At 43.6% G+C, this 17,494-nt stretch overlaps 1 protein-coding gene across 4 annotated transcripts in view; it reads right to left on the bottom strand.

The window, feature by feature from the left end:
• Positions 1–260: 260 nt before the first annotated feature.
• IFT52 (intraflagellar transport 52) overlaps positions 261–17,494 on the bottom strand; it is a 39,070-nt gene continuing 21,836 nt past the window's right edge. For all 4 annotated transcript variants that reach the window (XM_038572367.1, XM_038572366.1, XM_038572368.1 and 1 more), the window contains 6 exons: positions 17,124–17,192; positions 13,053–13,207; positions 6,701–6,788; positions 5,526–5,634; positions 2,161–2,306; positions 261–529 (listed from right to left, as the gene is read on the bottom strand). In XM_038572367.1, the coding sequence (XP_038428295.1) occupies positions 482–529; positions 2,161–2,306; positions 5,526–5,634; positions 6,701–6,788; positions 13,053–13,207; positions 17,124–17,192 (615 nt within the window). In that variant the 3' untranslated portion in view covers positions 261–481. The remainder of the gene's footprint in view (positions 530–2,160; positions 2,307–5,525; positions 5,635–6,700; positions 6,789–13,052; positions 13,208–17,123; positions 17,193–17,494) is intronic.

Genomic DNA, 17,494 nt, shown 5'->3' with positions numbered 1-17,494 from the left:
CGACAGCCTCCAATGGTTGTGTCCTGTGGACAGCTGGGAGATGAAGAGGTGAGTCATCCATGTAAGGAAGGTATCGATCTACTATTTTACCATTTTCATTAGGCACATGGGCAAACAGACTGGGTTAAGTTTGTTTTACATCCTTCTGAGCTAGTCCAAAAGCTCAACAATATTCATAAGCTTGACATTTATGCCTTTGATAAAGGAGACTCAAATTCAGAACTAGAGTCTGAAGAAAAGACTTCAATGCAAGACTCAAATTATAAAAGTACAGGTTCAGTCAGATTTAATTTAAAAAATGGAACATATCTTACATAAGGATCTTTTTAGACATGTTATACCTATGTAGTCACTACAGGAGATGCACAGGCCTATAACTCGGGGTAAAGAGTATATAGACAATTTTGTAAGGATTTGAAAAACAATTCAAAAATAGTTTACAAAGAGAATTAGGCAGAAGATGCTTCAAGAGGCATGATTCTCAGAAATTGTTCTGGAATGCTGGTTCACTTGTATCAATGTCATGTTCCTGGATGAGAGAATAAGATAGAATTTTAGTATTTCAGTACAAAGCATGAGATGTGAACTCTGGTGTTTTGCACTGTGATTAAGATTCTGAATCATCATTAATTGGGACACGTAAGTAATCTCTGGCTTGAAGGCTGGATCCAGCTGAAGGATCCAAGTTTTCACTCTAAGGACAGGGCTTTTGACTACTGCCCACCATCCACCACAAGGAGTAGGGAGCAAATACAGTTGAAGGCACCAATGCAAAGACCACAGAAGACTTCTTACCTTGGACTGGGGGGCTGTCTCTGCCTTGCCAGTAAGGTAAGTACTGAGAACGTACCTGAGCCCCATCCCACATTTCAGTGCCCCAGCAGTTACATCAACTCCCTTCTGGGTTCCCTTGATGGCACTTTATCTTGAGCACTGCAACTGCCCTATAATATTCCTGTCCCCCCTACAGAACGTGGCTCAGAAAGAGACAGCAAAGGCTACATCCATCTTGTTCACTCCAATGCCCCCAACATCTAGCACTATGAGTATCCAGCAGAGCCAGCCCCTGCCAGTAGAGTATCTAACCTTTCCACTCAGCATCTAAAATCCTAAGCATGTATGTATGTATGTGGAATGACTGAATGGCATATATGGTATGTATGTACATACACATATATATATGAAAATGGACCCTTACACTGTTTTATAGCTCTTGCCCCTGCAACCCCACTTACTATATCCTGAATGTCTTCCCAAGTCCTTAAACATTCTTCTGAACATTTTTAATGTTATGGCTACACCCTAGGTACTTAACCAGCTCCCTACTGGTGAAGATTTTTCTTCTATTAAAACAGTACTACACTGAGCATCCTAGTTGGTAAATCTATACACATTTAGGATTATACTATTAAGACAAATGCTAAGGATTAGAATTACTATGTCAAAGGTACCTACATTTTCAGGGCTTTTGAAAAATATTATAAAACAGATCACCAGAAAAGTGAGACAAATTTATTCTCCCATCAGTAGTATATAAATGCCCATTTACCAACTGGTTGAATAGACCAAATGAAGACCAGACATAATTTTAAAGTCCTTGGTCCTCAATCCAGAAAGATGATTTCTGCAATAAGGTGCTGACCTTGTGGCCAGCTTCTCTATACTTTTCCCAGGTCTCTACCCACACTGACATCACTGTTATGCCTCAAACATGCCAGGCAGGGAAAGCCCAGCCTGAGGGTCTTTGCACAGGTCTTCCCTCTGTGTGGGACACTTGTCTCCCAACTATCGGCATGGTGAAATCCCTCAACACTTTCAGGTTTTGCTCCAATGTCAACTTTATAGTGGGACCTACTCTAACCACCCTCCCTATTTAATACTGCCACATTCAGCACACTTGATCCCTGTTCTACCTTTTTAATGCCATCATCTTGTACTATATATTATATGATTTACTTATATATTTATGTCTACTGTCTAGCTCCTCCAGCTAGAACATGAGTTCTATAAGTGCAGGGATTGTTGTCTGTTTTGTTTACCTAATAGATACTTAATGAGTATTTGCAGAATGAATGGATGGCATAAAACCTAAGAAGTCCAGTTTAGGAAAGATACCACCACTGAAAGGGCTCCTACTTCAGTGGGCTTTCTAGACTGTACCTGGTTCAATTTCTTGAACTCCACCACTTGGAAGAAGATATGCTCAAGAATATGTTTGGCATCTTGTTGGTCCTTTGGTAGTTTACTGGTTACTCCAAGAATGTCACCACACTTTCGGACATAGAATTCCAGATCTTCTTCAGTACCTAGGCACAGTGGTGACAATCAGATGAGCCTTTATTTCCCATCCTTCCCCCAGTTCAGACTCACTGTGGTTTAGGTACGCCTTTGTCAGGTTCCTATACCTCTCAAGATCACTCACCTTTCCTAGGGTGATGTGACCACAGGATTTAAACAATAATAAACTAAAGAGATCTCTGATGTGCTGCTTTTATAAATTAGGACAAAAATGTGACACTTGTAATTGAAATAAAGCTGGACTGGTTCGGCTCTCCTACTCCCAGATCCAGAATTTCTACATTACAAAGAACAGGAAGAACTAGTAGGAAATCAAATTACCATTTTTTCTGAATGCAGCAAGGACCATTATGAGAAGGACATAGGGGTATTAAATAGCACTTATTAAAGCAATATTATAGAAAAGGAAATTAAAGAAAAACAAACACTCATACTTCTATCCATAACGTATCTCTCTGTGTAGCCATCCCCAGCAGCCCAATATCAAAGATGGATAGCCATTACATCCCTTCTTCTACTAGACTATAATTCTTTTCTTTGTTTCCTCTTCTGATGTATATTTTTTAAAGTTATGATAGAAATGTAAGTTTTTATTAAAATATTCAAACCACATAGCTACAAATCTCCTGCTCTAACTCTGTCCCCACCAATACAACCTAAGGTAATTATTGCCATGTGCACCTACATATTTATATATGTGTAAACAATGGGATCAAACTATAATAGTTCTGTAAGTTGCTTTCATCATTTAACATCATGGACATCTCAAGTCAAAGCTTATGCTCTGTATCTTTCTTAACAGATGTATTTCATTTGTTTATTAACACTGTATTTCATTTATTTCTTATTTATTTTTTTTTTAAGATTTTACTTATTTGAGAGATGCCTGGGTGGCTCAGTGGCTTAGTACTGCCTTCGGCCGAGGGCGTAATCCTGGAGTGCTGGGATCGAGTCCCAGATTGGGCTCCCTGCATGGAGCCCGCTTCTCCCTCTGCCTAAGTCTCTGCCTCTCTGTCTCTGTGTCCCTCATGAATAAATAAATAAAATCTTAAAAAAAAAAAAGATTTTATTTATTTGAGATAGAAAGTGAGTTTGAGAGAGAGAGAGCATGATCAGGGGAAGGGGCTACAATTAATATCTCTATAGCTATATTTTTTGTTTCACATTTCTATAAGGATCTCTATAGGATACATTGCTAGAAACATATGTTGGATCAAAGCATCTGACCCTTCACAGGTCTGTTACTTTTTTTTAATACTTTATTTATTTATGAGAGACACAAAGAGAAAGGCAGAGACATAGGCAGAGGGAGAAGCAGGTTCCCTGTAAGGAGCCCCATGTGGGACTCAATCCCAGATCCTAGGATCACGCCCTGAGCCGAAGGCAGACACTCAACCACTGAGCCACCCAGGCATCCCAGGTCTGTTATTCTTAATCACTATGTCTTGCTAATTTTTGACTGCTCAGCATCTACCACAATGCCTGACACAAAAGAGAGATGCAGTGAAGGTGCTTTACATTGAACTGTTTTCATTTCTGCATACTCCTTCCTGGTCTGTGGGCACATAAAGATGTTCACATCCTTAGGATCCTACTGAACATGCAATTTTTTTTTAAATTTTTTATTTTATTTATGATAGTCACACAGAGAGAGAGAGAGAGAGGCAGAGACATAGGCAGAGGGAGAAGCAGGCTCCATGCACCGGGAGCCCGACGTGGGATTCGATCCCGGGTCCCCAGGATCGCGCCCTGGGCCAAAGGCAGGCGCTAAACTGCTGCGCCACCCAGGGATCCCTTTTTTTTTTTTTTTTTAACATGCAATTTTCTATCTTGCCTTCCTTCACTTAGGATTCTCACTTAAAAAAAAAAAAGAAAGAAAGAAAGTATTCTCACTTAATTTGGAGTCATACCCAGGCATTTTCTTTGGGTCGGGGCCAAGGCATGGGGGACAGGAAGGATGAAAGTATCATTGCAAGAGTGGCTGGCCCTGTCTTGGGATTTAGAACCAGAAACACTCTCAATGGTACGTGTGGGTCACTCTTTGGACTTCAGAAACCTTTTTTATAATGACATGTTGTGGGGTGCCTGGGTTGCTCAGTGGTTAAGCGTCTGCCTTTGACTCAGGTCATGATCCCAGGGTCCTGGGATCGAGTCCCGCATTGGGCTCCCCAGAGAGCCTGCTTCTCCCTCTGACTATGTCTCTGCCTCTCTGTGTCTCTCATGAATGAATGAATGAATGAACAAACAATCTTTAAAAAATAAAAATATAATTGACATGTCATCCCATTGAATGAATGTGACACAATTTACTATAATTTCTCTGCTAGTGAACATTAATCCCAAATGTTTAAATAATTTTGATTCCCAATCTTAAATAACGTGCAGTCATCTGTATACCTACCTTCACTCATCTCTTTAGATTAGATTCCCAGGAGTAGGGTCACTGCCTCAAAATGGATTAATTTTATGCCTCTAAGCACATGTGCATAGGCCCATTTGCTATGTAGGAGGCAAGGCATGTCAGAAGGAGCAGTGGGCCCAGAGTCAGAAGAACCACTCACCATATACCCATGTGGCCTGGGACCTCACCTCATGATCCACATATCAAGGTGGGCACACATAACTCTCTCCAGGATCCCTTCCAGTTTGAAGTCTCTATAATTCTTTTGGCCCTGACTGAGTTTTCTTATTTAAACTGCTCCTATGACCAATGACCTAGATTTGCTAAGTGGCAGCCAGGGTCAGAATCCATCCTCCAGTTACTCAATAGGACACAACTGAGGACCTACAGCAATTAAAGGTAAGACCTTGGCTTCTGCTTTTTTTTTTTTTTTTGAATAAATATTATTTATTTATTCATGAGAGACACAGAAAGAGGCAGAGACATAGGCAGAGGGAGAAGCAGACTCCCCAGGGGGAACCTGATGCAGGACTCAATCCCAGGACCCCAGGATCACTCCCTGAGCCAAAGGTAGATGCTCAACCACGGAGCTACCCAGGCCCCCTCAGCCTCTGCTTTGTACCATGTTCTAACTCACTGAACTAACTGGCCCGAGAGAAACAATCAACATCACTTACATGAAACAAACAGAAACTATCATTTTACACCACCATTCATATTTTATTCTCCCTGAACAAACTCTAGCTTTCTCTCATGAAAAATCTCAGAAGTTCACAATTAAGTAAAACTTACAAAAGAAAACAAACAAAAACTTTGCCAAACTTACATTTATTAGTAATCTGAGCAAGGCGGGCCTTCTCAGAAGAAAACGTCTCATCTAAGTCAAATAGCTCCAGTGGAGGAGGTGGTAATTCTCTGAAACTGGGAGGGAAAACCTGAAAGGAAATAAGGTCTTTCATGAAAGAACATGTGCCATAACTGGCAGTGATAAGATGGAAGGGAAACGAGAGGCCAAACTCAGCTCCTCCCTGGGATGAACCACCTAAATGCCTATCACCTCCTTCTGCCCTAACCCATTAGACCATATCAAGCGAGACAACTAGTCCATTATAAACAACTAAGCAGAGCCAGCATCAAACTAAAGCACTGCTAAATCAATCTAAATCAATCAAACTGACATACCAGTGCGCATTACCTTGAGCAAGGACAAAAGCTTGGGGCTGATTAGGCTTATTTGTGCTGAATACTTGACTGTACAATGTGTTTCTCATTTAACCTTGAGTTCGTAAAGGACAAAAATTGGGGAACCAGATGTAGATGTAGATTCATGTAGAAAGTGCTAAATAAACCTGGTGCCAGAATTTGCAGGTATGCGTCAGCGGTGTGCTGAGAAATGTTTCACTATCAGCTTCCAAGACAATAGAACATAGGCCTGCTCTGTAGCCTTTGTCATTTTCTGCAATGTAAATCTTCCACCATGGCCAATTTAAAAAGCTACCAAAATGAAGCCAAGCAGCTCATAACATTCCAGAATGTGGTGGGATAGGATGGTTTTGAAGGTAAGTTGAGTTCCCGCTGACTAGAATGTTGAAAGTAACCTGTGCACGTGTGCCCACCCCTAGGCTACAGACTGTGCTATGAATCTGAGCACCTGCTGGCTAGAAAGCAGCAGTGCACAGCCTTTCCTCCATTTCACCCAGGATTTCTCATACCATATATGCCCTCCAACTACACAAGGTGGGAAATGCTTTTAACAGCCACAAAAGTCCATGCTCTTGATTTCTCAGTTGGGAGCTACAACCAGTGGAAGGCCTTACAGAATAATGGTTTGGTCTTTGCATGTTCAGAGCCAGAGAAACATGATTTCATGAGACGTGCCATACATTTAGGGTATACATACGTATACACATTTGGAGGAAAGACCCATGTGGTGGCCCAGTTGGCAAGGTAAGGGCAAAGAGTTGGGTTCTGTAGCAGGATCCCCCAGGCACACCTACTCACCGCTGGCTGAAGGGCTGGCAGTGGCGTCTCAAACTGAGGTTGGATGAGCTGGAGAGGTTCATGTTTCACGTTCAGCTGTTCATGGGCCCTGTGTTAATAAGAAGACAAAAAAGCAGGGTTCAATGTGAGACACTGTGGCAAAGCAAATCTAACTGACTGCACTGTGCTTTTTTCCATCAAATCAGGTGGTTCAACACTTTCATAGAAAAACACAAAATACATTGTTACATGTAATGATCCTTTCATAAATCTTCTCTAGTGTATCATATGGTATGACTATATTGAGAACTGAAGGGAAAGTTCTTTCAAGTTTCATATCAGGCTTCTAAACAGGCTTTTTATTTTTACCCAATATACAGTGCGAACCTTATAACTGTTTCCTTGTTTTTACAATCAAGAGAAGGGGGTCAAATCTGAAGTCTGCTTCTAGCAACTGAACAGATCTGTACAATATGCACTTCTTTCTTTCTTTCTCTTTCTTCTTTTTTTAATTAATTAATTTTTAGTAATCTCAACACCCAACATGGGGCTGAAACTCATGACCCTGATATCAAGAGTCGGACGCTCTTACAACGGAGCTAACCAGGTGCCCCTCTAACATACACTTCTGTGTGCTCATTTACTCAGCAAGTATTTACTGAATATGTATTATGCACCAGGTAGTTTTATACCAAGAGAACAGCAACCATGACAAGAGACCAAGGCAGCCCTCATGAACTTACATTCTACTAGAGGAGAGACACACAATAAACAAAACCCAAGATGCCAGTATCAATATGTATTAAAAGGAAAAACCAGGAGGGAGGGATAGAGAGGGAGGAAGCATGGGGTACAGCCTGTCAGATAAGCCCTGAGTGAAAGGAGGAAGTCCTGTACTTACTTTCACAAGTATCCCAGGCAGATGCAAGAGTAAAGGTACGAGGATTTTCACAGGATCTTGGGGTAGCCAGAGTGGCTACAGCAGGGGGACAGTGCTAGTGAGGGGTTCACAGAGTCAAGTGCTGACCTTACCTCATGTTTCCTTTTGTTTTTTTTTTGTTTTTTTTTTTTTAATTCTTTATTTATTTATGATAGTCACACAGAGAGAGAGAGAGAGAGAGAGGCAGAGACATAGGCAGAGGGAGAAGCAGGCTCCATACACTGGGAGCCCGACGTGGGATTCGATCCCGGGTCTCCAGGATCGCGCCCTGGGCCAAAGGCAGGCACCAAACCGCTGCGCCACCCAGGGATCCCTCATGTTTCCTTTTGATTGTGGCTTCCCCTCTGCCTCCATTCTCTCAAACTTCCCTATTATTCTTTTGTACTATACATAATTTTGTAAGCTGGCTTAATTTCTCAGGGAATGAGGCAAATTAGAATATACTCACCTAATTTAAACTATTTGTGACTTTTATTTTTTTATTTTTATTTATTTTTTTAATTTTATTTATTCATTCATGAGAGACACACAGAGAAAGAGAGAGAGAGGCAGAGACACAGGCAGAGGGAGAAGCAGGCTCCATGCAGGGAGCCTGACGTGGAACTCGATCCCGGGTCTCCAGGATCACACCCTGGGCCGAAGGTGGCACTAAGCCACCAGGGCTGCCCCTATTTTTTATTTTTTAAAAAGATTTTGTTTACTTGAGAGCGAGAGAACATGGTGGGGAGGGGCAGAGGGACAGGGAGAAGCAGACTCCCTGCAGAGCAGGAAGCCAGGAGCCGGGCTTGATCCCAGGACCCTGAGACCACAATCCCGAGCCATAGGCAGACGCCTAACCACTGAGCCACCCAGGAGCCCCCATTTGTGACCCCATTTGTGACCTTTTAAAATTAAGTTGAACAAGGAAATGCCAACAGGTGTGAACAAAGTTCATGCCTGCTTCTATGGATGGGTGATTTTAGAAAGGAAAGAGGTCTGTGACCACAGAAAGCCATTCGGTGAGCTTATTGCCATCATCTCCTCCACTATTCCCAGGTGTCTGGGGAGAAGCTTAGCAGTGCAGAAGATCCCTATGGAGTGAACAGTTAGTTACATGAGTACCTGTTACATGCCACATATAATGCCTGACCCTGTGCTGGGCACTGAAACTTATCTCACTTAATGCTCAAAACAACCCTAGATAGTGGGTATAATCTTTTATAGAAGAGGAAGCAGAGGGATCCCTGGGTGGCGCAGCGGTTTGGCGCCTGCCTTTGGCCCAGGGCGCGATCCTGGAGACCCGGGATCGAATCCCACATCGGGCTTCCGGTGCATGGAGCCTGCTTCTCCCTCTGCCTGTGTCTCTGCCTCTCTCTCTCTCTCTCTGTGACTATCATAAATAAATAAAAATTAAAAAAAAAAAAAAAAAGAAGAGGAAGCAGAGGTATAGAGATGAAATAGCTTCCCAAGGTCACCTGGTTAAAAAGGGACAATGGCAAGATTGGAACTCTGAGCCAGCCAATCCCTGCCAACCAGGGACCCAAGGACTTGGTCTATAATGCAGGCAGAATGTCGCTAGGGGCAGTATCTAAGCTAAAGGTACCACCACTGGCACACAAAGAATCCTGCTGCCAAGCCTGGCCTCTGCCATCCCAGCCGTTTCTTTCTTTCTGTTCTCAGATGGAGTCAGCTATACTGAAGACCCGTGTGAATAATAAAACAAATTCCGTTGCCTCTTCCCTTTCTTGCTCAGCTCACCACCTGCCCAAATCTTCCTATTAACCAACGTGCATGCCTGATGGGGATAGGGGATGAGTGGAGAAACTAATCTTAAAACCAAGAAAACCCAGGACGCCTGAGTGGCTCGGCAGCTGAGCATCTGCCTTTGGCTCAGGGCTGATCCTGGGATCCGGGATCCACTCCCACATCGGGCTCCTTGTGAGGAGCCTGCTTCTCCCTCTGCCTGTGTCTCTGCCTCCCTCTGTGTCTCATGAATAAATAGATAAAACAAGAAAACCTAATTTCGGAAAGCTATTTCCAAAACACTCTGGCCTGACCTGTAGCACCTCACTCCTCACTCTGGGTCTCAGTCCCCAAATCATCAGCCCCTGAACCCAGAAGGCAAGGACTCCACACTGTCTCCATCTCACCCCTACAGGCATCAATAAATACCAGATGGACTGTGTGACCCAGGAAATTTAACAAAAATCCCCTGCCCCTGGACAAGCAGAGCAGGACTAACTCCATTTCGTGCTACACCCACCATCTCATGTATAACCCTTACCAAAAACTGGCTTATTGCTTACGGTACACCCCCACCCTAGTCAAGCCGCTGAGCATACCCTTACCAGAAACTAGGTCATAAAAAAATGTGTAACCCTGCCTTTTGCCCACCAAAACTACGTGCCAATTCTGACCAGAGTAATAGACCAGTTCAAATGGATACTATAGGGTAAAATGTAATTCAATTGGCCACCTGTGTGTGGACCTACGTTACTGTGCAACTTTCTGTGTGTGTTACAATCTCATTGGCCACGGGCCCCTATAAAACTGCTATGCTGGGCAGCCCTGGTGGCTCAGTGGGTTTAGCACTGCCTCCAGCCCATGGCATGATCCTGGAGACCCAGGATCGAATCCCACATCAGGCTCCCTGCATGGAGCCTGCTTCTCCCTCTGCCTGTGTCTCTGCCTCTCTCTCTCTCTCTCTCTCTCTCTCTCTGTGTCTCTATGAATAAATAAATAAAATGTTTAAAAATAAAAAAACTGCTATGCTTCTTAGCCTCAGGGTCCAAGTCCCTGCTCTGCTGTGTCAGGTATACTTGAACCCAAGCTCGAGCTTGCAAATAAACCCTCGTGCATTTCCATTAGTGTCGACTCCTTGGTGGTTTCTCGGATTCGCAATCTTGGGCATAACAGGACAAATGAAGTTATTTCAGAATAACATTCTACAGACGACATAAATAAAGACTAATTGAATTTTTACTCAGAGAAAAGACACTGCATTCAAAAGTTGTAACTGGCAAATACGATTACCTAGGAGCACCATATAGAAACTGGCTTGTAACTACTGTCCTTTGCTATGGAATGAAAGACAAATACAATTAAAAGAGTCCTCCAAGCTCCAAAATATCTACTACTTGACTCTGCTGGCACTAAAATAACTAAAATAATCCTGCATTCAACGCTGAAGAACAGTCACAATGACCTGATCTAAACCACATCAGAAGAGAAGGACACAGAGGCTAAAGGCCGAAGCTGGTTTGACTGTAACTGGCTAGTGTAGCAGCCTGATGTGCCTTGTTATTCTGAGAAAAGCACAGACTACAGAGGAGGAAGAGCCCCAGGTCCATCTCCAGACCGCCCTGCTTTCCAGTCCTTTTCCGTCCCCTGGCTTCGAGGGACTCTGCTGCGGCTCACACTCCCCTGCTCTTCTACTGCTTTTCCCTAGCTTGGCAAAGGCCCGCCTCCTCTCCTGCCTCAAAAGCCAGGGCAGCTGTGAGGCCCAGTCTCTAGCCCAATCCCCACTCCAGTGCTGTCCCTGAGCATCTCCAGCCCCTCCCCACACTTCTCTAATCACCTTATTTAGTCTGCTTCAGCATCTATACTGGTAGTTCACCTGCACTCTTCACAGGCAACCTCTCAGCCACATCAGATGGAGGTGGAGCAGAACTCATTTCTCTCTCCTCTCCCCACATCCTGAGCGCCACGCAGCAGTTCCACCTGGAGCAAAGATTCCCGAGGGGGAAACCCTGTCTCTGGTCTGACCATATAGACTTCCAAGGCTCTTGATTCTTTCTTACCAAACATCTCTTGAAACCACAGCGACTGCTCCCACCATCCCGCCTCTCAAGCCTCCAATCTGCTGTTAACAGTCTCCTAGCTGGTTTCTTCACTTCTATTTTTTTCTATTTTCACATTCATTGTATAAACTGCTACAAGGCGCATCATTTTGTCTGGTTTCAGAAAACACAGATTCAATCATGACCCTCTTTTAGAGGTCTTTTCTAGCATCCATTCACAAATCCGGCCTTTGCCCTGAGCCTCCGGCTGTTTGCCCTGGCTTCTCGTTTCTGTAATGCTCAGGCTCTGTAATGCTCAGGCGTGTCTCAAGTGCTGGCTGGAGAACACAGAACAAATTATTGCAGAGGACTTCAGAGGACCAAGTTTTCAACTATTACTAAGTTGGTGCTGGAAGCCAAAGCTACATGCAGTTCAAAGGGCAATTAGGAATAAACTTACCTGGACACACCTATACGTGGCAGGCTTTGCTCATAGAAGCAACTCATTGCCCAACTCTATCTGGGCATCCCTGCCAACTCCTGAAGCCTCTGCACCCCTGATGGTGCAGCACCCAGCATCATGCCAGGCAAACACAGGCCCCCCAGAAACACTTGTTGAGATAATCAATGGCTGGCTAAAAGAGCCCCTCTTTCATCAAGCCTTCCCTGATCACCAGAGTCTGAGTCAAATTCTCTCTTCATTATGTCCATAGTCTTCAGGTTTTTTTTTTTTTTTTTAAAGATTTTATTTATTTATTCATAGACACAGAGAGAGGCAGAGACACAGGCAGAAGGAGAGGGAGAAGCAGGCTCCAAGCAGGGAGCCCGATGTGGGACTCGATCCTGGGTCTCCAGGATCACACCCCAGGCTGCAGGCGGAGCCAAACCTCTGCACCACCGGGGCTGCCCTAGTCTTCAGGTTTTATTTCATACTTAGCATCAATACGGTAACCCTGCCTCACAGCCTCCATCCATCACCTCTAAAAAACCATTAACTTTGGACACAGTGCCTGGCACAGGAGGAGCTCAGTCAGTATTTGGAGAACTTTAACATAAAGGGAGCAGCAGGAAGGCTGAACTCAGCCTTTGGTTCATCCAGATGTAGATGCCATGCCAGGCTGAAGGATGTTGGCCTCTGTCTCTGCCTGTTATTAGGAATGGACAATGATGAGCAGGCAATCAAACAGGGACAAGCCCAGGTCTGGAAAGCATTCAGGCTCCCACCTTGGGAGAATACCTGACCCCCTGAACTGCCTTCCTCAGGTGAAAATGTGGCAGGTGATTCAGAGGACAAATGAAATATGAAGTGAAGTAACAATGTGTGGTGCCTGCAGGCCACCTTGCCCACCCAACTCAATTTACTGGGGGTTCCTGGGGCATGGGATTCTGGGTGCTGAAACCAGGAAAGTCCCAGGCAAACCAGAACAAGTTGGTCACCATAAGTGCCTAATATGAGCCTAGAACACAACTGGCGACTAACAATTGCTGGCAGTTTCCTCTCCATCACCTCCCACCCCAATTTTCCCAGCTATCTCTGTCGACTTCATCACAGATCTGAGAACTTGTTTTACATACCACATATGCCATGACCCTAACCTCTGTCCCCAGGCTCACATTTTTAAACCAAATGCTCAGAATGGAGTGCAGGGCAGCTCCGAGAGGTATAGGTACTGACTTGATGACATTGGGGAGGGAAGTGGTATCCAGCTGGTAAATGGACAGGTCGAAGAGGGTGGTAAAGTCTCTTGGGTTCTCATCGCCCTCCTGGAGACACACTCGAAGCCGCTCTGACAGGGTGGCTGTGTCGGGCAGCATCATGTAGTCAGAAATCTGAAAGCCACAAGAGGGTTCACACAGCACAGCAAGAGTAAAAATTTCATCTAAATCTGTTCCTGGTCACTAGGAACTAAACCTTAAATAAGCCACTTCATGTGAAAAGAGGAACAAAAGTCACTTGGCTAAACTGCAATGCTGGCTAAATCCAACTCTGTAATTCCTCATGCAGTACTGAGCACAGCTGGAGAAACAAGCACGCTGACTGCCTCCTTTTAATTTCATGATCACTGATCTTGAGTGTTCAGCAGTCATTATTCTCGGCAATGCCCTCCTTTTGTCACTTCAGCCATCTCAAACAACTTTCCCTTTCTTAATTCTGGGGCTGATGACCTTATTTTCTACCTCAGTGAAAAAATAGAAACAATCATAAATGACAGTCCACAAGCTCCCACTACAGCTGACTCCACCCAGCAACTTCGAGGCCAGACACTTGGCTTCCTCTCTTGCTACAGGTGTGAACCGCCTATGAGCCCAGAACAGATGACCCTTCCACTCGGACACTAGATCCCAACCCCTCTCACCTAGCCAAGGACATGCTTCCAGCACTGCTGAGAGCCCTTAATGATGACACATGCTCTGTGCTCGTAACCATAAAAGACCAGGAAAGCCTAAACGTCCATCAATAGGAGACTGGTTAAATATTCTACAGTACAAACAATGGAAAATACAGTCTTAAAAAAACAAAACAAACAAAAATCAAAAGAAAGCTCTTTAGAAATAAGGAAACATCTCAGACATATTGCTAATTTTAAAAAATAGGTGGTGGTGAACACACATTTATGTACCATTTATGTAAAATAAGAGGGAATGAGATCCATGCACACATTTATTTACTTATATATGTATAAAATATCTCTGTCAGAACATACAAGAAACAGCTAAGATTACTGTCACTGGAGAGGGGAACAAAGTAGTCAGGCAATGTGTATGCTTTTGAATTCCAAACTGCGAATGCATTACCTACTCAAAAAGTATTTAACTTTACTTTTTTTTTTTGAAAGATTTTATTTATTTATGCATGAGAGACACGGAGAGAGAGACAGAGACAGAGACACAGGCAGAGGGAAAAGCAGGCTCCATGCAGGGAGCCCGACATGGGACTCGATTCCGGGTCTCCAGGATCACGCCCTGGGCTGAAGGCAGTGCTAAACTGCTGAGCCACCTGGGCTGCCCTACATTTAACTTTAAATGCATGCTAGCAACAAGAAGTTTATTCCTAATTGGAGGTCCCTGCGACAGTGTGTTCTACATCTTCCACTGCCAGCATGGGAGGAGACATGCCTGAGCATCACAGAAATAAGTCTATGCAGACAGACTCACTTTTTTCTATATCCCAAGAGTCAAAACCTTCCCTAATCTTTAAACTTTTTTTTTAATTTAAGAAACAGGAGAAGAATATAAATAAACAACTGCTTTTCCCTGCAATATTTGTCTGTGTCAGAGGCTTCACCCTACTAACAAGATGGGGGTTGAAGGTGAGAACAGCAGCAGAGGTGCGGACCGTGCCAGGACACGCACCCAAGTGCAGCAGAAAGATGGGTAAGGTGAAAGCCCAGCAGTCCCAAAGATCCTGAGGCTGGTTCACATGTCTGCACAATCCTAGTTCAGGAAACCATCAAGGCCTTAGACATCTAAACGGAAACATAAGAGTACTCCCCCAAGATCACTGTTTTTCATGATTTCCTGGCAGATTTGGAGGTTAAAACTTGTCACAGAAATCCTCTTAGCTCTCTATTGAGCTACCATTTTATAAAGTCTCATTTGAAACTGAACTGCCATTTGGGTCTGAAACCCAATCCAACATAAGATTTGATCTGAAATCATAGGAACTCTGGATTTTCAGAATTTCTTACTTTGTGGTATGAGTGGGTCCAGCATTTTCCTTTCCAAAGCCTTACAACACAACATTTGCACCAGGTCTCCTGTGCAGAAGATTCACGAAATCTGGGATCCCTGGGTGGCGCAGCGGTTTGGCGCCTGCCTTTGGCCCAGGGCGCGATCCTGGAGACCCGGGATCGAATCCCACGTCAGGCTCCCGGTGCATGGAGCCTGCTTCTCCCTCTGCCTGTGTCTCTGCCTCTCTCTCTCTCTCTGTGACTATCATAAAAAAAAAAAAAAAAAAAAAGAAGATTCACGAAATCACGTGCTTTTAGAGAAAGGCCTCAGCGAAGCACCACCCTCCTCTGGCACCCTACTGACACTTCCTTTCTGAACCAGTCTGGTGTCACAGGCGGAACACAGTAAACAAGAGAATGGCAGAAAAGGCACTCCAGAATCAGCCCAACACAGACATTAGTAATGAATGACTGGCCAGGTATCAATCTTGGCAGGGACCTTGAGGAGTGTACTTATTTCCATTTCCTCACCTAGAAAATAGGAATGACAGAAACTTGGGAGGAGCAAGGCGGCCACACAGACCAGGAGCAGATGCCTCATATCTTAGCACTGCTTCCTTTGGCTCCCCTCAGGCTAACTAGGATTGGCAGCTGACAAGGTCACCATCCACTCAAGAGTTGGATCCTGTGAGATCTGAAAAGCGAATTCTGACTATCCTCCAATTCTTTTACTTGGGGGACTTACATCACTTTTCAGGAGGAATTTAAGCAAAATATACATTTCATGTTTCCATATGAGGAGATATTTTAGACATGGGGTTCCTGTTTCCTAACCCAAGTCAGTCCTGGGGAGGTCACATCCTCAGCTGAGGGAGGAAGCTGGCAGTAGGCCACCATTTCTGACTCTCTTCTCACCCATTCCCTGTTTCCCACAGCAAGGAAATCATTTTCCTGACACTTCAGAGTTTAAGACACAGAGAAGCAGCGCACCCAAGTGGCTCAGTCAGTTAACATCTGACTCTAGATTTCGGCTGGGGTTGTGGTCTCTGAGATGGGCATGGGGCTCTGTGCTCAGCGGGGAGTCTATTTAGGACTCTCTCTCTGCCCTTCTCGCCTGTGCATGATATCTCTCTCTCTCAAATGAATGAATAAATCTTAAAAAAAAAAAAAAAAAAGAAAGAAAGAAAAGAAAAGAAAGAAAGAGAAGCAATTATAGAACAAGCAGATTTTGAATGAGGAGAGCTGAATTTGGGTCAAACTCTGCAGTCAATTGTTATTTGGGCATACTGCAATCTTGGGGAATTTCCATTCCCTCAACTCTAAAATGAGAATAAGACCCTCTCCTTCCCAAGGCTACTGTAAGGATTGCATAAGTTGATTTATGTGAAGGTATATGATACATGGGGCCTGTATATAATAAATATAAGAATTTAAAAAATTCTGACAGCTATATTACTTCCTACACCTTTTAATTTAACAAGTAAGTATACTTCTACTAAATGAGGCCTCACAATCATCCTGTGAGACAGGGAGCACAGGTACTAGTATCCCCACTTCACAGATGAGAAAATCAGGATGAAAAAAGGTCACAAATAGCCTGCTTAAGGTCCAAGGGTTAGAGTAGAACAAGACTTGGAAGCAGGTTACTGGCCCTAATCCCATGCTGGTCTCACTCTCTATCATCTGATAAGTAGGATCCTAATGCCTTTAGGACTGTTGTTCCTCAAAACACCAAAATTATAGTTTAAAACTTAAATTCTGATGATCTTTGTTTATTCATGAAAACTTATTTTTATATCCTTCATATTTCTGAAAGAATTACTTCTCTACAGATAATGATTTTGAAAGTTTGCCCAGGGAGCATATACATAGAATGAGGTTCCCATCCCAACCAATTGCATAATTTATTATTTCTTATAATGTGACCTTCATCACCTCCCAAAGCAACACTTCTTTCCATCTGTCTTACAGATAAAGTAAGAGATACATATGCCTTTGAAACTGTTGGAAGCGGTGCTGAGAGGCTGAACCCAAATTTTTGCCTTTAAAGTTTTTTAATGATTCACAGTCCCTACCTCTGGGTCCTCAGCATCGATCTGGTTTAGATTGATGTCTCCCGTTGTGAGCCACTGGAAAACAACATCCTGGGTTTAAAAGATAAACACAGAATTAGACACTTGGTTACTTGAGAAAACCCAAGGCAGAACTAGAAAATTAAATCAATCAGGAAAAAATGATAAAAGGAAGGATACTATACAGCAGTGTTTCAAAAAACAGTAGCCACTTTTCTCTTGGTGAAATCATATGAAAATGTCAAAGTTTTCCTAACCCTAATGCCACTTTTACTATTGGAAATTGAGCATTTATCTTAAGGTACTTTCACCTCTAATTACAGGCCAAAATGTATTAAAACTTGCTCATATTCCCAAAACCACCCCTCCTTAAA

Source organism: Canis lupus, chromosome 24 (assembly GCF_011100685.1).
Source record: "Canis lupus familiaris isolate Mischka breed German Shepherd chromosome 24, alternate assembly UU_Cfam_GSD_1.0, whole genome shotgun sequence".
Lineage (NCBI taxonomy): Eukaryota > Metazoa > Chordata > Mammalia > Carnivora > Canidae > Canis > Canis lupus.
Note: the sequence above shows the minus strand (reverse complement) of the source record. Positions and strands in the feature narration are given on the sequence as shown.